The sequence below is a fragment of the Lutjanus erythropterus genome, chromosome 21 (genome assembly GCF_056507025.1).
Source record: "Lutjanus erythropterus isolate fLutEry1 chromosome 21, fLutEry1.hap2, whole genome shotgun sequence".
Classification (NCBI taxonomy): domain Eukaryota; kingdom Metazoa; phylum Chordata; class Actinopteri; order Lutjaniformes; family Lutjanidae; genus Lutjanus; species Lutjanus erythropterus.
Window position 1 is genome coordinate 26358562 of NC_139337.1, and position 18283 is coordinate 26376844.

Consider the following 18283-nt stretch of genomic DNA (forward strand, 5'->3'; position numbering starts at 1 on the left):
GTACAGCAAAACATGGGCGCAATGCCCTCCCTCAACAAACACTGGAAATAAATAATCTTTATTAGATCCTTGTGTCTGTTTGCTGTCATTGTTTTATACCCAAGAACCATTTGGAAACAATAAAACACTCCTTATTCTTAATGTTTGCCGAGTTGCACAAGTATTTATGCTTATCTGTTGTATATTTACTTAAAAAGTCACATCGATTTAGTTCAAGTAGTCTGTTGCTCAGTGTCCTGCGGTCATATAAGACTTAACATGCACGTAAAATAAATGTGCAGCTGATGTGTTCTTGTATCACCTTGAAATATCAGAAACAGTCAACCTGACTACAATTTTTTACAACCCAGTGTCACTTAATTTAGAAGATGAATATGGCACGACATGCTCATTAATATATTAGTATACTAGTTTTTATTATATCAGTGGTTCCCAACCTTTTAACTTTGGAAACCTGTTTTCTACCTGACTAAGTCACATATTTTAGGGAAATTTCATATTATATTCAATGCTTTTTTTATTGACAAAGTCAGTGGGGCTGCAACTAACCATTATTTTCATTACTGATGATTTTCTAGATTAACTGATTATTAATCATTTGGTCTATAAAATGTCAGAAATTGTGAAAAATGTCCATCCCAGTCTCTCAAAGTGCGAGGTAACGTCTTTAAATATCTTGTTTTGTCAGTTCAAAACTCAGTTACATTTAATATAATGAAGAGAAAACCAGGAAGTCACCATATTTGAGAGGCTGAAAGCAACATTTTCTGCCATTTCTTCATGAAACATTATCTTTCTGTAAACTGACTTATCGATTAGTCCACTAACTCACGGCTCGTGGCTCACGTTTTTTTTTTTTTTTTTGGTCATATCTTAAAAAATAATCAGAACTGTAAAAATAAGACTTTCAATTAGTTTTCTTCACTGTGCTGAGAATTTGGGGTCCTGTGTATAAATGTATTATTTAAAATGTTTCTTAAAATCCAGAAGGCCTCACAACCCACAGGTAGGGAATCATTGTATATATGATAGTTTAAATTTTAAGATGGAGATAATTAATTTCCAGATATATGTTTTTTTCATTGCACGTTTCCTACTAGCACAAGAAACATTTCAGTATTCCAGGTACTGGTTCACACGTTTTATTCATTTATGACCTTCATTTTCTTGAAAAATAAATTGTTACAGCTTTATAGAATGATCAAAAGACACCTTCAGAGTCAGTGGATCTATCAACATCTTGGAGGTTTATTTTCCACCTGGAGATTATTTTCAGTAAATATCTGCATGTTTCTCGAGCAGCACAGCCAATCTGTTCAATTTTTTTCTCTGTGGTCAGCTGGAATCTTTGGATGTGACTATCAACTGTAGAAAAGGGACGTGGACGGACTCAGCCGAAGACTTCTGGACATGCAGGAGATCTGAGATGCTGTTTGCGATCAGTGTGTCAGACCAGAATCACTGGACTATAACTCAGGTTTATGGGTTGGTTCATAGTCTGCTGACAGTATTTTATCACAGAAGCAAAGTGAATTTAGTTTGACATTACAGTGACGGGAGTTGCGAGACTAAACAAGAGCAGATGAACGTGTGTCAGCAGCAGAGCTGAGGGCACTGAGGTCATGTCCTGGGGGTTTCTGGGAACGCAGAAGTTCAGCGCCCGTATAATAGATTTACATCAGGAGATAAAATCTGACACTTAACTTTTTATAGGGAAAATTCTCAGATTTACTTTTTCTCTTCCAGAGTTGTATATTACTGGCAGCGCAGAGGTGAATTTGAAAACAACAGATTATTAACAGAAAATTACTTGAATTAATAAATATTTGAGGAAAAATTACTATTAGTAGTATTTAGTATTTCTAACTGGAATCATACAGGCTACTTGCCTTTATGTGATGATTATTTATTTATTTATTTATTCATTAATTTATTTATTTATTTACAGGGGACAGCACTCATCAATCAGCACGGACATTGTATGGTGAAATTTTCACCCAAGACAGTAACAATAATGTACTTTGTGGGTTCAATTTTAATTTTTGGCTGACTTTGGCGCCATCTGGTGGTAACATCAAAAATGACACTATGGTACTCATGGAGAAAAGGTCTGAGGAAAATAAAATAAAATCCAGTGGAACACTGAAAATAATAAGGATAACTAAAAATCCAGCAAATAAAAGTAAAGAGAATAAAATACTGTAATATATAGAATAAAATAAAATAAAATAATATAAAATAAAATAAAACATATATACAAAGTGGAAAATCAAATTCCAGCAAATTAAAGTACGGAAAATAAAAAACGTTAATAAAATAAAATAAAACTGAATTGAACTGAATTTAAGAAAATATAATGGGAAAAGAAACTTAACTTTTAAAGCTGCAATAAACATGTGAAATCCTGTAGTACAGTAAGTCACTAACTTTGAGAAAAAACACGTTAGAGTCTATAAATTCCCAGACGTTGTTCTGAAGTTAAAGTGCTTAAAACTCTGTGGGAACTGAATGAATAAAATATTCGCCTCTTTATTATCACAGCGTCTCCATTGTCACAGTGTGGGAATGCGCGCGTGATGACAATTTAGTTAACGAGCTGCCTCGTGCTGCCGGTGGAGTGACGTAACGTGAACGTAACACACCGTCTGTTTGTCCGGGGAGCTCGAGACAGTTTCCACGAACAGGCAGCAGAGAGACAGAGAGCCGCAGACCTCCACCTGACACCTGCACACCTGACAGGTAAGACACGTTTGATTCACTGTCTGATAAGGATTAATCTAAAATAAAACATTAATGTGATAAATGATAAATGTTTTTAATGAACACGTTTTATTTTCTGCAGAGCTTGATTTACTCTTCCTCTGTGGTCCTAAATTAATATTTTACTGTTACATTTCATAACTACAGCTTTAATTTATTTAACATTAGGTTGAATTCCTTTTTAGAATTGATTAAATATAAGATGTTCTCTTGTTACACAGTAGTTTCTCCTACTGGAAAGCAACCCGTGTGAAAGTGCTGTACAACTGTTGTTATGTGACACTAGAAGAACAGGTGTGGCAACATGTTGTGTAAAGACAGACAAAAGAAAAGATGAGCTTCTGTCCACTGACATATAGTTCGCTGCCATGTTTTTCATTCCTATCTCATGTCACAAAATCCTGAACTCAAGTCAGCCATTACAAGGAATAATAGAAGCTTAAATGTAAATACTTTGAGGTATGTAAATGTGGCACGACAACACTTTCTATAGACTGGAAACAGTCAGGAAAGGAGAAAATAGACTCTGGTACCACATTTGTTCAACTGTAATTGGAGCACAGATAATATACAGTGAGCAGGTCATGATGTAAGCGATGCTCACTGTACATTATCACTTACTTATAAGAAACTTTGAATTTATAATATCCCACAATACATGAGAACAGTTGTCTATATGTCTTTATAACTGGCTAGAGTTATAATGTGCTGTGCAACCAGGGACTCAGATTCCTCTTTCACACACTTTGGTGTGGAGGTATGAAACGTTATGACCACTAAACTTATAATGCATTATGTCCGCCTTGTTATAAGTAGTCATGCATGATTATACACATTCATGTAGTTTTAGAAAACCTCATAAATGAATGTGCTGATAAGTCTTTATACACATGATCTTCATGGACGGTGTTACCATGTTTAGTTTCACCTTTAGTCTTCTGTCCTCTCCTGAAGGAACGATGTCTGCCGTCTACCTCCTTGTCCTGCTGCTCCCTCTGGTGTCCGCTCAGACGTATCACTGGGGACCCTGTCCTGTTCCTAAAGTGCAGCCCGGCTTCAACCTTCCACAGGTAAACACGCATGAAAACAATCGTGCGTACAATTGATATATGTGTATATCCTCTGAACTGCACAGAACTAACGGAGCCCGTGTGTTCACAGTATCTGGGCAGGTGGTATGAGATCGAGAAGCTCCCCGCTTCCTTCGAGAGAGGAAAGTGCATCGAGGCCAACTACGCCCTCAGGAGAGATGGTACCATCCACGTCCTGAACAGTCAGTTCTAGTGAGTTTCTGTCTCTCTCTCTCTTTTCTCATCTAGTTCTCTTTCTGAGAGTTAGATGGGAAGATTGATGTTACTCTCCATATGTGTGGTTAATTTGAAGCTGGGGACCTATCAGGGACCAGGTTTGGCCAACTGACTGCAAGTTGAGTATCACTGGCTTTGCAAAATGACTGGGAATGGGGGGAAAAATCTAGCATGGCACTGTCCAAAGGTAACAGAAGTTGTTTTTAGACCAAAGAATTCAGGAGACTCCTTGAGAGGAATCCGTCCCTCGGCCCGTTATCAGCTGAAAGTGACTTAAATATTATATATCTGCTGTTTGCTGTGATTGTTGGTTGACTTGAATGATAAAATGTCTCTTTATTGTCTCTCTCTCAGTAAAAACAAGACGAGGATAGCAGTTGGGACAGCAGTGGTTCAAGACATGAAAGAACCTGCCAGACTTGGTGTCAGCTTCTCCTATTGTAAGCGCTCCTCTTCATCCTCCTCATCTTCACATTCTAGAGATAATAACGTGTTTTTTTGCATCACTCATAGCTGAATTTCCAGTCGTCACTGAGCTTAGTTGGGCTCATTCTGATGCACACATACCTCATGACTGATGGTATATCTGCTGACGCATGATGCAGCAGCTTCACTGCATCTGTAATGTCACTGACAATGAGCCCGTCTGTCTGTGAATCATCTGTTCTGGTCCATCAGTGGATGTTTATGTCCTTTTTCAGACAATCTGAGTATTACATCACTGGAGCAGCTGTTCAGGTGACAGAGTTCAAGTCTGACCTCTCAGGCAGGACTTGTAGTGTGAGCCAGAGTGAATAAAGATATTCAGATTTTATGATTTAATGGATTGTCCATCAGGACTCTGTGTTTGGTCCAGTGTTATTTTTAATCATGTTAACAGATGTCAGTCCACTTTGGTCCAAGCAGAAATATCTTAATGACTGTTGGGTCGACTGACATGAACTTTGATATTGATATCCATACTGCCTAGATGATAGGGCTGCAACTCAATTAGTCATTGGTTATTAAAATGATTAATTGACTAGTCACTCAGAAAATACAACTTATACAACGTTTTTTTTTTCTAGAAGAGAACCCCAGACAGGGATCCGTACAAACCTCACCATAGTTTTGCAAATCAAGGGTTCCCTTCTAGACATGACAGAGAGAGAGGAGCGCTGCGGCAAAAAATGAATAAAGAAAAGTATAAATAACATTGACAGTCAAGCCATATTTTTTGTCTTGATTCTGGAGTCCTGCACACCGGTATAAGCTAGCTAACAGGCTATCTTACTGAGGTGAGTCAGAGTCCGCATCCTCCACATGTCAGACAAGGTCTGACTTAGAAATGTTGCAGGTTATTAATTTTCTTTGTTGCGTTGAGGGTGAAATGCTGTGATTGCTGTGATTTGTTTATCTGTCGCATCGTTTTTTTTTTTTTAAGGCTTTTTGGTTCAGACCATTTGTTACACAGATTTTATGCAAAATCTAACCTAGCCTCTGTGACTTCCGCTCCCAGTTACTCCCTACAGTCCCTACTGGATTCTGACCACTGACTACACCAGTCTGTCCGTTGTGTACTCTTGCACGGACATCCTCCGCCTGTTCCACGTCGACTACGCCTGGATCCTCGGCCGAACGCGCTTCCTACCCGTGCAGACCGTGCAGTACGCCAAAGAGCTGCTGATAAGCGAAGGAGTCGACCTGTTCAGGATGAGACCCACAGATCAGACGGGCTGCAAGGATAACTAGGGACTCGAGGAGACATCCTCTCAGTGCACTGGAACCAGTCGCAGGATGGGTGAATATTGGGAATGGTGCAGTTTATCACGGTCATATGAACGTGTTGGAATATTAGAATATTTTATATTCCAAGTTACAAGAGGATGCAGTTTTGATCACATATCTGCATCTCACTGTTGCTGCCTTTAATTTTTTGCATTTTAAAGATGCTAAAAAATAAATTCTGAGGAAAAAAAAAAAAAAAGAAAAGAAAATTTATGCAATTACTACACCAAAAGCGAAAGTTTTATTAAAAAGTTACCTTGTGCAATTAACTAATTTTGTAATTTAAAAATTAAATTATTGAATTATTTTCCAGCACCGTCCTCATGTTCCTCATATCACTGACATATCAATCTGCATTTAAAGACCTTTTTAAAATATATTTTTATATTTTAAGTCTCTAGTAACTGCTCAGTACTTTTAAATATGAAGGAAATTGAATTTCTAAAAACCCACTTCAGCACCAGTGCTCAAGTTACTCATTGTTCTCTGTGAATATATTGTATTTTGATATTGTAGTGGGAGATGCGACATTATATAAACAAGCATATTTGTGGTGGTGGCAGAAAACACAAGGGTGAATTCTCTGTATATTAAAGATGTATACGTGAAGCAGTTATTGGGTGACTTGTCATTTATCTGGTGAGTACTGGAGTAATCTAGTATTTTCTGAACAAAGTGAGAGGATGTTCAAAAGTCCCATCGTGGTTTCTGTGGGGAAGAGAAACATTACAGTGGAATATCATTTCAGCAGTAAAATATCCCATATGGGAAAGATATAGATACATTTTAGTATTTTTTTTAATACCGGAAATGTGTAAGTAATATATTTGAGTGTCAAATGAGATACAAGGTCCTTAGAAAATCTGTGTAATATGAAATGTATATAATTTGGGACCTTATAAGTACAATATATGACAGTAAATCCACATAAGATATTCTTAGTAGGTATGTCTAATATCAAACTTATTTGACTTGGACTGAAACTGAAATCTTTCCAGCAGACCCACTGTGTAAAAACTGGTGAGATGAGATGTCACACATGAGACAGACGTACGAAAAATATAAAACACAACAAAAAACATCTTCCTCAGGTAAAAGTCAAAGAGGAAAACAGGCTTTTCTTGCAGAGGTAGTAATCAGCTCCAATCACTATCAGCTGCCAGCTGATCAGCAGGAGCCTCACAGTGTGCAGACTTTTCTCCTTTGTATCCTGCAGCGATATTTTTGTCTTCTGTCTTTTTGCATGGATGTGAGCACGCTCCTCTGAACTTTTACAAACCAAACAATCAGTCCATTAATGCAGGAAATAACCAGCAGATTAATCCATAATGAAAATGATCATTAGTTGCAGTCTCATACAAAATAGTTCAAAATGAGCTCAAACTCAACTGTAAAATCTTGCTTTTATATCAATGCATGTATGTTCTTATTTTCAGATGATTATACACAAATGAAAATATGCATATCAATATTACATTCTATTCCTGTCAATCTCTGCAGTAAGTTTTTACACACTGGACCTTTAAGATTCATTTGTCGTAACTTTACTTTTCTGAGGGAAGTCAATCTTAGTCAGTGAAGTGGGAATCCATCTAACATCATTATTGAGAGAGCAATTTGTGCACCTACAGGGAAAAAAAACATGTATGGACAGATTTTATACCACCTGGAAGAACTTCTCTGTGTAAATACAGAATAATCTGTGCAAGGCCTGGCTGTGTTGGCATGCGTGTGTGTGTGTGTCTACGCGCGCGCGTGCGTGTGTGTGTGTGTGTGTGTACGCGTGCGTGTGTGTGTGTGTGTTGGAGGTCCACTGGTTCTTCCTCTGCTGAGCTCCTCACACCACAGACCACAGCGAACCAGCGGATGAACAGCAGCGTTTCTCTGCACGGCTTCACAAACTATTTACAGGTAAACATCTGCTCAAATTTCACTTAATATCATTTTACTCTCAAAGAATTATGATAAACTGCAAGAAAATAATTGTTTTTTTTTTAGGAGTTAGGGGTCATTAAAAAGTACGTACTGATGGACTGACTTGGATTAAAAGCTCATTGGTATTTTTATGCATTTAGGAGGACAAGATGAAGCTGTTGGTCTGGCTCAGTGTTCTCTGCATCTGTGCCTTCTGTCACCTCAGTGGTGAGTTTCTCTTCTTTCATCTGTAAATTATGCTTCAGCTTTAATATTCTCCTGAAGGCAACAGTTGGCGTGCTGCCACTGAAGTTTAGTCCACAGTTAGAAAATGTAGTGGTTCTGTAATAAACCCAGTTTGATATATGCATGCTTAAATCCTGCTTATCAAAATATACGTGTATGAATCATGTATGATTCTCCCAAATGTGACAGTGCTGCATGTATAGCAGAGCATTTTTTGGTGACTGAAAGTGCACAAAGACAAGTCTGTCTGATGAAGAATTTATTATGCCTCAGACTGTGTGTGTGTGTGTGTGTGTGTGTGTGTGTGTGTGTGTGTGAGTGAGTGAAACAGTCAGCAATAATATTTGAGGAGGGAGCAGGTATCCTGCAGTCCTCTGGGAGAAATCTCAGTTTTCCTCAGTTGAATCCCGTCTTTGTACTTGGGAAGCGTTGGAATGCTCGGGAATGTTAATTTTCCTCTCTCCTCCTCCTCCTCACAGAGGCCAGAGTCATCCCAGAAGGAGGTACTGTATATAAATAACACTTCTTCTCTCCTTTTAGATGCCTCAGATATAGATATTTCCTCTTGCACTTCCTCTTGCAGTGGTGGAAGACATATTAAGATAATTTATTTAAGTAAAAGTACTAATAGCACGATGTAAAAATACTCAAAAGTTGAAAACTACTTTATTGTTGGATGGTTAAATCTAAAGCAGTGGATGACATCCAAAAAAGTCAACTTTTCATGTCAGATAAACAGCCCTGGTTTCAGGCAAACATCAAAAATCATCAAATTTTGAGATATGTACAGTAGTTTTCACTGGACAGGAATGGTATAAAAATTGTAATCTGTAATGTAACTAGTAACTAAAGCTGTCAGGCAAATGTAGTAAAGCAAAAAGTTTGATATTTCCCTCTTTACTTTACTCAGAATTGGTCTCTCTGTCCTCTCCTGACCTGCTGCTGTGTGTCTTTTAGTGCCGTACGATGAACCACCAGCTGTTCCCTACTGGCCCTACTCCACCTCTGACTTCTGGAACTATGTCGAGTACTTCAGATCCATCGGCGCCTACAACCACATCAACGAGATGGCCCGCGCCTTCTTCGCCCACCAGCACCTCGGAGACACTCTGGGATATGAGACCAATGCAGGACATGAACACTGAGAGGGAGCCTGAAGGAGCTGCTGAGATTTCCTGAGGAAATAAAAAGCAATGCATTAATAGAAAGGGAAAGATTACGAGAAAATTAATATAGTATTAAATGAGGTGAGGAAAAGGCAAAGCATAGCAAATATATCAGTTTATAGCATAGTCATACATATAGAGTATGTAGCCCTTTTGTAGGACTGTATATGATTTACATGTAAAGTGCCACAAATAAAATATTTTCCAAATATGAAATTATGTCTACAAATGTATTAAAGTTTCTCTATTCCCTAATGTTCTTTTCTTTTCTCCTTTTCTCTTCTTTTTCTTTCAGGGAATCCTCAGAGTTTACATAAACATATAAGCTCATAAATTACAACACATTTTTAAAATAGTAAACAAATGGTTTTCAAACTTTGACAAACTTCCCATTGTTTCACTTCAGTTTCTCTTCAAATTATTATTTTTTCTTTTTTCTTTTCAAGATTAATCATCTCGCAAAATCATTTGAGGTGAAAAATGCTGCTCTAAATGCTGCTTAGACATTTATTATAAGACATGTATAATAAACCAGTCATAGTGGACATTTTATGGCAGAATTAGTACTTAAAATGCAGGATCTGGAGTTACTTTTACTTGAGTAATAGATCTGAATAATTCTTCAGTTGATGTGGTAAAATGGTCAGTATTGCTAAAACTACTTTTTTTTTTTTTTTTTTAAACGGAGAAAAGTTGCTCCAACTAAACTCTTCGACACAGGTTTGTTACCGGAAGCGAAGAGCGGAATCATTGTGACAAGCTGGTGGTGGAAGCCGAGCGCAGTTTAATGTTGCACACGGCGTTTTGTTTACGTGCGGAGCCGAGCAGCTCGACATAAACAACATCTTTTAAACTACTGAAGTGCTGCTGAAGTGAAAACACAATGAAACCCGCAGTTGACGAGATGTTTCCTGAAGGAGCCGGGCCCTACGTGGATCTGGACGAGGTGGGTTTTAACAGGTTTAAAGCGAAAACAGCAACAAAAAAAACTGGCTAATGCTAACGTTAGCTAGCTCAGTAAGGTTATAATGTCTGAACATGATGGTCGCATTTACATTGGATGTGCAGCCTTCAGTGACACTTTTGTGCAGTTTTTAAATAGCAATATAATTAATAATATTTTTTATTTCATATTTATTTTATTTACATTTAATACAGTAGGTGAAGAGCTCAGTTGTCAGTCCATATTAAAATGATAAACACACACCAGCTAGCTAGATTCAAGACCAGTACTTTTTAGTGTTTGAATAATTACTCAGATCATTTACTTGAGTAAAAGTTTTAATAACATAGTGTGTAAATACGCTGTTATTAAGAAAAGTCCTGCGTTAAAACTTTTACCTGAAGTAAGAGTAAAAATATTTTAGTAAAAGTACCCATTAGGTAGAGTAGCCCATTTCAGAAGAATATATTTCATATTATTGATTATTCTAATTGATAGATCAATGTATGTATCATTTTAATGTTGCATTTGGTAAAAATGGCACTTACTTTAAAGGGATAGTTCACCCAACATAAAAATCCAGTCATTATCTGCTTCCCCTCATGCTGAGTTGAATTCGGTTTTAGTTATTAAGTCCAACACAAAACACTGCTGCAGAATCTCCCACACAATAAAAGTAAATGGTGACCAGTTTTCAAACAGAGTTTGAATAATCTGTCCAAAATTTTCTAATCAGATTTCTCTCTCCAAATGTGAAGAAACTGAAGCTGTCTGTATATGTGAATAGATATTAAAATCAGGCTGAAGTGATTTCTGCTTTCATGATAAACTACAGTGGTATTTCTGACGATTGGGATTACAGTTTAAAATTTTAATCATGATTAAAACCTGGTTTTAATCACTGCTCTTAGAAAAACTCCCCTGTGTGTGTGTGTATTTGTGCATGTGTGTGATTTTGCCAGTGCCATAAAACTGGCTGCACTGCTGTGTGTTAACAGGCAGGAGGCAGCAGCGGCTTGCTAATGGACCTGGCAGCAAATGAAAAAGCGGTGCACTCTGATTTCTTTAATGGTAAGCCACAGTCTTTTGTTTTTCTAAATTTTATAATTTGCACCCACCAGAGAATATGTGTATCACTTAATCCATCTGTTCTTTTAACATATCACTCATTTGTCCACTTTAAGAATCCTACCTTATAGAAAAGTGTGAGATGAAGAAGTAAAACCCCTGTAGTTAAACCCTGAAGTTAAGTGTGTGTAACTGAAGTAAATCAAGTCAAATTTTATTTATATAGGCCAATATCACAAATCACAAAGTGTCTCAGGGGGGCTTTATAATCTGTACAGTGTAAGACAAACTCTGTCCTGTGGACCCTAGATGTGCAATTGTTCCCATCTGTCGTCTCGCTTTATTACTAACATTTCAGTCAGGGCTGCAGCTCACAATCATTGAAGATCAATCAGTCAATGTATTTTCTCGAATAATTGAACAGTTGTTTGTTCTTTAAAATGTCAGAAAATGGTGCAGAAATGTCAAACAGGGTTTCCCACAGCGCAAGATGATTTTTGGTAGTAATGTGACATTTGTAACGCAATGTAAATGTGAAACTCAGCTCCCTTTAATGGTCAACAGAAACCAGATTAAAACACACAAATTTCTTTGTGTTCAAGCCTCATTATTTGGTCACATTAAGCTTTCATTTAAAGTCAAACTTAGGCTAAACACAAACATAGGCACAAAAACACATGAACACAGTAAACTAAAAAAGCTCCAACTAGTAAAGTTTGTTGTGGAACGTATTAACTTAAATGCACTTGAAATATTCCAATATTTCTCAGTAATATGAAAGCTTAAGAAGGAGAGTCTGGAGTTTTATTGTAAGCGCATTATCCAGTTTCTTGCCGTAACCACATTGTCTTCTCAAATTAACCCTGAGAAATCCTGTTGTTCGCCTGTAAACACCAGTTTATGTGTGAGCAGGCCCACAGACAGGACGCTCTGAAACACTAACCTAATCTGTTTTCCGTCTTGCAGTGTCGGCTGCAGGCAAAACAATTTTGGCTCAGCAGCACATGACCTAGAAAGAAAAGAGCTGATTGTTAAAAGAGAGGAAAAGAGGAGAGAAGAGGAGGATGGTAAAGCGAGTTTATAGGTGCTGTCAGACTGAAACTCAGCGGGACGCCTCGCCAGTCAGCGGCTTTAAACCCACACACAAACGCACACACGTATGAACATAGGCACTCCTTCAGATCACTCTGGTTGTTAACACTTAAAACTGCCATTCAGTGAATTCTCATGTATGACACATCCCAACCCGTGGCACTAACAGCAGTTTGAGTCCCATAAGGGCCCTTCATGCTAATAATAAATGCACTCAGAGAGTTGTAATGCCATGTTTCAGTCAGAAGTAGACACAGCTAGTACTCATTAGACTGACACACACTGTGTGTCCAAAATGATGCAGTGTAATGGTTTGCAATGTAATATAATGTTTTTGCATTTGGACTCTATAGCTTTAGGCACTCATCTTTTCATATATGCATACCAAACAAGATGAGGTGAAAACCTAGTAGGCTGTATTTCATTTCATATTTTTTTTCAGTTTATGCAATGTAATGCCATGTAATCTCCATCGTCACCATCGTAGTTACTTTACAACTAGAGCTCTCACAATAGAATTTCAAACCTTGGTACAACACTGACATACATATATGTAAAGCCAGTAAAAATAATGCTTGACTGCGTATGATGTGAAGTGCTAGAAGGCTTTTAATTTCAAACGAGGGCTTTTAACCTTAAACGGATAGCAGAAGTGGAGGTATCTGTGATCTGCACAAGAGGCCTTTATACCTGCATGTATAGTGCTGGCTGCCAGCTTTGGTGCAGTCCAGCTCACAATATACAGGGTTTCCACGGGTCCTTTTAAAAGTCCTAAGTCTAAAAATGCTGAAGTCTGAAATCCAATCATCTGAATTTTAGGCCTTGAAATGTCTGAAGTAAAATTTTAATTTCTGCTGCACCATTAGCTCTGAGCAGGGGGTTATTTTCCTCACCACAGAGTTGGTTGAAGTTGTTAAATGCTGCCGTGTGTTTCACTCAGCTGCTCTTGTTTGTTCGTTAGCATCTTAACGTTTGCCTCTGGGTGATGGCGTCAAAACGTCTTCACGGTACCCTTCACATCTGTTTTGCAAACAGTTATTAAGACACTAAATCCAAACATGATTGCACTCACTTTTGAGAAGCTGAAGTGCATCTCCCTGTTAACTGCTGATAACTGTAGCGTGTGCACGCTGCAGACCATCCAGGTGCTGCATTGCCTTCGCAACCAAGTTGCGCCTTTTTCGCTCCATCAACATCATGTTAATATTAACAGTTTTTCACATCTCTATCGCATATAAACTAATCCCAGCATTCGGATCGGTCCTTAGTAGTTTAGTTTTTTTGCTAGTATGGGTGTCTTAAATTACATTTTCAGTGGCCTTAAAAAGGTCTTAAATTGATTAACACTGATTAACAATATGGGGACTGTTCTTAAACAAAGGGCAGAGGCCATATTTTTTATCATCTAAGAAGTGAGTGAGGACATGTGCAAGATGATAATCGAAAAGCCAACGTTTGATTTCAAAGAGACGTTGCCCTTTTATGGGGCTCTGTGAGCTGAGGTTGAACTGTCTGTCTGACCCCAACGGGGACGTGACAATATAATATTAATCGATTCTAAAAGGTCAACTGAACAGTGTGAAAGGTGGGCAAGTCTTTCAGACCACGTTGTGAAAATGAGGTATGTAAAAAGAAAAAAAAAGAAGTGCGCTGTGTGTTCTGCTTAAAGTTGCAAGGGGTTATGGGTAGCCAAGGGGCAAACTGTTTGACTCCTAGACTGTCCCTTATTAGGCTAAAAGTAGGAATGTCCTGTTCCTGGAAACCACAGAAACATGAAAGAAAGAGTTTCTCAAGCCTGCTGTGCTGAATCAGTTTCAGCCTATGGACATGTAACAGATTTGTTTCACTATATATGAATAAGGTCACCACTTTTTTTTACTATACAGCCCATATTAATGACCACAAACCGCTTTCTAGTTTTTAGCTCATTCAGAATAATCCTCAAGTAATATTTCTTCATGTTCTTCTACAGTTTATGATTCTGCCAAACATGCAGCAGACAGTTCAGAGTAAAATTACATCAACCACAAACTCGCGGCTTTTGGTGAAAAGATGTTAGTGATCAAAGTAATATGTCTGTCTGACTTGGAGGAGAGCCTGGATTGAACGCAGATCCTTTAAACGGTTGTGACAGACGAATCATACAAAGCAGAGAAAAAGGCATCATGATTGGTGAACAAAGGCAGGAAGCAAGTGAAAGAAATATTTTGGATGTGCGGTCGCAACAGTTGATTTTAAGTGAAATAAATTTGCACAGTGTATGTAAAGGTCTTTCATCCAGGTATTTTGGGAAAACTCCCCTTTAATTAAAGGGAGGTTAACACCCAGAAGCAAGCTTTTTTTTTTAGTACCAAAAGCACCCATGTTACCATGTGAGGTTTTTAGTGACCTCCTCAGACAAAACAATGGTGGTCAAAACTGGAGCGTCCTGCACAGTTGCACCTTTCCAGAGGAAACCAACTTCACAAAACCTATGAGTTGTTTTCAAGGTGATTGGCAACCAGTTGAGGAGTAGAAATCAGTCGTATGCTACTGTAGCCCCTCCCCTTTGTTTAGCTGACCACATCACTTGTCCTACAGATTAGAAGCACACGCTTGATGTCAATAAACAGTCAAAGGCAGGATGAAGTAAGAGTGTTGCACGTAGGCCTGCAACAAAAGATATTTTCATTATCAGTTCATCTACTGATTATTTTTAGAATTAACCGATTAATTGATAATAAAATTATTTAATGCTGAAACCAAAATATTACACGAAAAACAAAACTGACTGCTTTTCAGCGATCTCATAGTGCAAGTGCTTGAAATTTTGTAGTATTTTGATCAGACTGTATACGTTTAAATTATACACTTTAATTAACATTGGTCAGCACCAGCATCATGGAATCTACTGACTGTTAGTGCATTAATCTATAGATTGACTGTTTCAGCTCCAATCATCAGAGTTTGTAAATGCTGTGTTTCAAGAAAGAGTAGTGCTATAAGAGAAATCAACCTACAAGCGACGGCTGCATGATATTGTAAAAACATCGTGTTTTGATTATTTTGACGGATTACGATGTGAGTGACAGTTAGTGGGAACGATCATGTTGCCTCACAATTTTCATTTTCACTGAAAGAAACAATTATAGTCATGATGATGGGACATTTGTTTGGGTCTGTATCTGGAGAACAAGATTTGACATCTCTGCAGCACTACAGTACTTCATTATAAAACTGTTTTTTTTTTCACACTTCTTCCTTTATCAAAAACTTGCACCTTGTGATTTGGATATTGCATCTCACCATATTGAGATTTCAATAATATTGTGATTAATTCTTCTACAAGCTATTATTTTTTTCTCTCCTGATGTGGGTAATTTCCTCAGTTGGAGTCCTCAGGTACTGATGGATAAACAAACACTCCGTGGTCAGTCTGAATGTTTTTATTTACAGTTCTGGTACCAGGAAACAGAGCTCGCTTACCCCCCTCTGCACTAGCTTTGTTATGCCACGAGAATTAAGTCTTAAAAAGGGACTGTCTAGTGATTTTCTACCACAGGTACCTTGTCTTTGTAAGAATTGTTCCCATGTGTTCTGCCATATATTTAAAGTACAAAGTAAAAGACTCCCTGGGTAGAAGTGGCCACCAAACAGCACATGAGAAGTTTTAGCTGGTCTAAACTCAGATGCTTGAGTAAAACATCATTATAGTATAATTAGCTGAGAACGTAGGAATTCTGGGAAACAGCTGGATTAATTCTAACCCTTTTCTTATGATTTTGTCTTCGTTCTCTCTTTTCCATCTGCAGACTTTGAGGATCTGTTTGATGACGATGACCTGCAGTGACGACAGCCTCTGAACACCTGTGTGTTTCTGTGAACATGTACATAAGAAAATGAAAACGGTCTCATCCTGACCACAAGTTCTCTCTGATTTGTACAGCCGCCCTCCTCCTCATCCTCCTACTCCTCCTCCTCCTCCTACATGTCACTCACCACCATACTGAAATAAAGTCTTTTTGTTTTTACAAAAAAAGAAAAGCTGTCTTGGTGAACCAGGTGTCTGTGAATTCTGAGAATCCCTCACATTCCAGCCTCTGAGAAAATTATGAGTATGGTTTTGGCGTCGTCGTGTTTGAATCTGCTCTCGGCTGGATTGTAGGTTTGTGGACTCTGCGCAACACCTGTTGGCAAACGTTAATTACATACGGGATACAGTGTTAACATGACCACTAAATGTTCAGTTAGGACACGACGGGACAGGAAAGGGGCTGCGGAAAAATGTGGAAATCCGAAAAAATACAGCGAATAAAGTGTTCTTGCTCAGGTGCAGACTCGGGCGATTGAGCCAATGACTGGAGAATCCATATTTGATTTCTCCGTGAGATGTTATAGACCCACATGAACAAGCTGCACATGTATGACTCAAATGTAAAAGAAAACATTAGAGTTTTGAAACTTAGTTTGCAATAACCATGCATGTACATTAACATTCTTTACATGTTGCAGAGTTTATCACAGGGACTAAAAGAGTTTAGAAAAAAATGCACACCATGGCCAAAAGTCTGTGGACGCTCACTATGAAAAACTGCAGGCCAGTCAAGTTCCTCAACACCAAACCACTGATGCAGTGTAACAAAGGACATTTGTTCAAGTATAATTTTAAGGTACTTGTACTTTACACTTTTTTCAGCTTAATGCTTTTAGAGGAAAATATTATCCTTAATAACCATTAATTTGACATCTTTAGCTACAAGTTAATTTGCAGATTATATTTTGTATTTATAATCCCAAAAAATGCCCCAAAAAAAAAAAAAATTATTATTTAGGGCTACAACTAATGATTATATTCATAGTTGATTTATTGGTGGATTATTTTCTTGAGTAATCGATAATAGTTGTATGTTTTGAAATGTCGAAAAAAGGCGAATTTTGACTTTTTTCTTTTAAAAAACGACTCAAACCGATTATCGACCGATCATCAAACTAGTTGGTGATTAATTTAATAATTGATTTATTGTTGCAGCTCGAGTATTTTTGCAGAGTAAGCAACCCAGCAGTACATGCAGTAAAGAAGTTCAAATCAGCTCCGCCTTTACATCTTAAACATTAAAGAAGTATGCACATAAATGCACCAATCATTATAATTCAATAATGTAATAATTATTATTTTGAATTGGGTTATTTCCATAAATATATATGTTTTTGGTTGTCTTAGTACATTTAGCTGCTCAAGTTTTGGATGCAGGACTTGTGCTTGCAGCAGATCATTACTTCACTGTTTTATTGGTGCTTTTATTTAAAAGTATAATATGCAGGATTGTTTGGAAATGCACCATCAGAGTCGTCCCCTCCTCCTCAGCACAGTTCTGGATTTTGTGAGCATGCAGCCAAAGTGAGAGCGGAGTCTCTGCAGACACAGATACTGCTGCACGCTTCTAGTGGGGTCATAAGTGAAGCAAAGTGTTTATATGAGTCTCTGGATTGTTTTTCTTTTAATTGATTATTTCAGTATTTTTTTAAGTAACAGATCTGGGGATTTCTTCCACTGCTGCACCAAACTGTGAAAAGGTTTATGAACCTCTAGTTATCATGTTAAAACAGGAACAGGCCTTTAAACTGCTACTTGAACACCATCTAAGATAAAACTTCATGTTGAAATCTCTGCAGAACTTGTGAAAACACATTTTCTCCTCCAGCTTACAGTGAGCAGAGACTCACATTAACACAGAGATATCTGCCAAAAGTAGAATAATTCTGATTATTTCACATGGCAGTTTTCTGCATAAATGTTTTTCTTTGTGATGGTCTCACTGGCGGCACTTGGCCAGAAAACAGTGATGTCACAAGCTTCCACACACGACAGTTGGCGGGTTGTTTCCAGACCGCCGTCAGTTAAAAACACACCCACACAGTCTGGGTGAAACAGATTAACTGAGTTTTTCAGTGTCAAACTCTTGATGTAAGTTTATTTTTTTCAAACCTTTTAACTTTGTTTCTTATTTATTCATGAATATTTAATATTTAATGAGACACAT

At 37.8% G+C, this 18283-nt stretch overlaps 3 protein-coding genes across 3 annotated transcripts; all 3 read left to right on the forward strand.

Moving 5' to 3' along the window:
* Positions 1-2632: 2632 nt before the first annotated feature.
* On the forward strand, positions 2633-6026 carry apodb (apolipoprotein Db). Its single transcript, XM_084747114.1, has 5 exons — positions 2633-2739; positions 3715-3830; positions 3922-4043; positions 4422-4507; positions 5566-6026. Exons 2-5 carry the CDS (start codon positions 3720-3722, stop codon positions 5796-5798), a joined length of 552 nt encoding a protein of 183 aa, XP_084603240.1. The 5' UTR covers positions 2633-2739; positions 3715-3719; the 3' UTR covers positions 5799-6026.
* Positions 6027-7610: 1584 nt separating this feature from the next.
* Positions 7611-9376, forward strand: otos (otospiralin). The gene is made up of 4 exons (XM_084747519.1): positions 7611-7745; positions 7910-7976; positions 8474-8497; positions 8952-9376. The coding sequence occupies exons 1-4, from the start codon at positions 7701-7703 to the stop codon at positions 9137-9139; spliced, it is 324 nt and encodes a 107-aa protein (XP_084603645.1). The 5' UTR covers positions 7611-7700; the 3' UTR covers positions 9140-9376.
* Positions 9377-9920: 544 nt separating this feature from the next.
* On the forward strand, positions 9921-16577 carry cops9 (COP9 signalosome subunit 9). Its single transcript, XM_084747760.1, has 3 exons — positions 9921-10106; positions 11102-11174; positions 16055-16577. Exons 1-3 carry the CDS (start codon positions 10044-10046, stop codon positions 16090-16092), a joined length of 174 nt encoding a protein of 57 aa, XP_084603886.1. The 5' UTR covers positions 9921-10043; the 3' UTR covers positions 16093-16577.
* The last annotated feature ends 1706 nt before the right edge of the window (positions 16578-18283 follow it).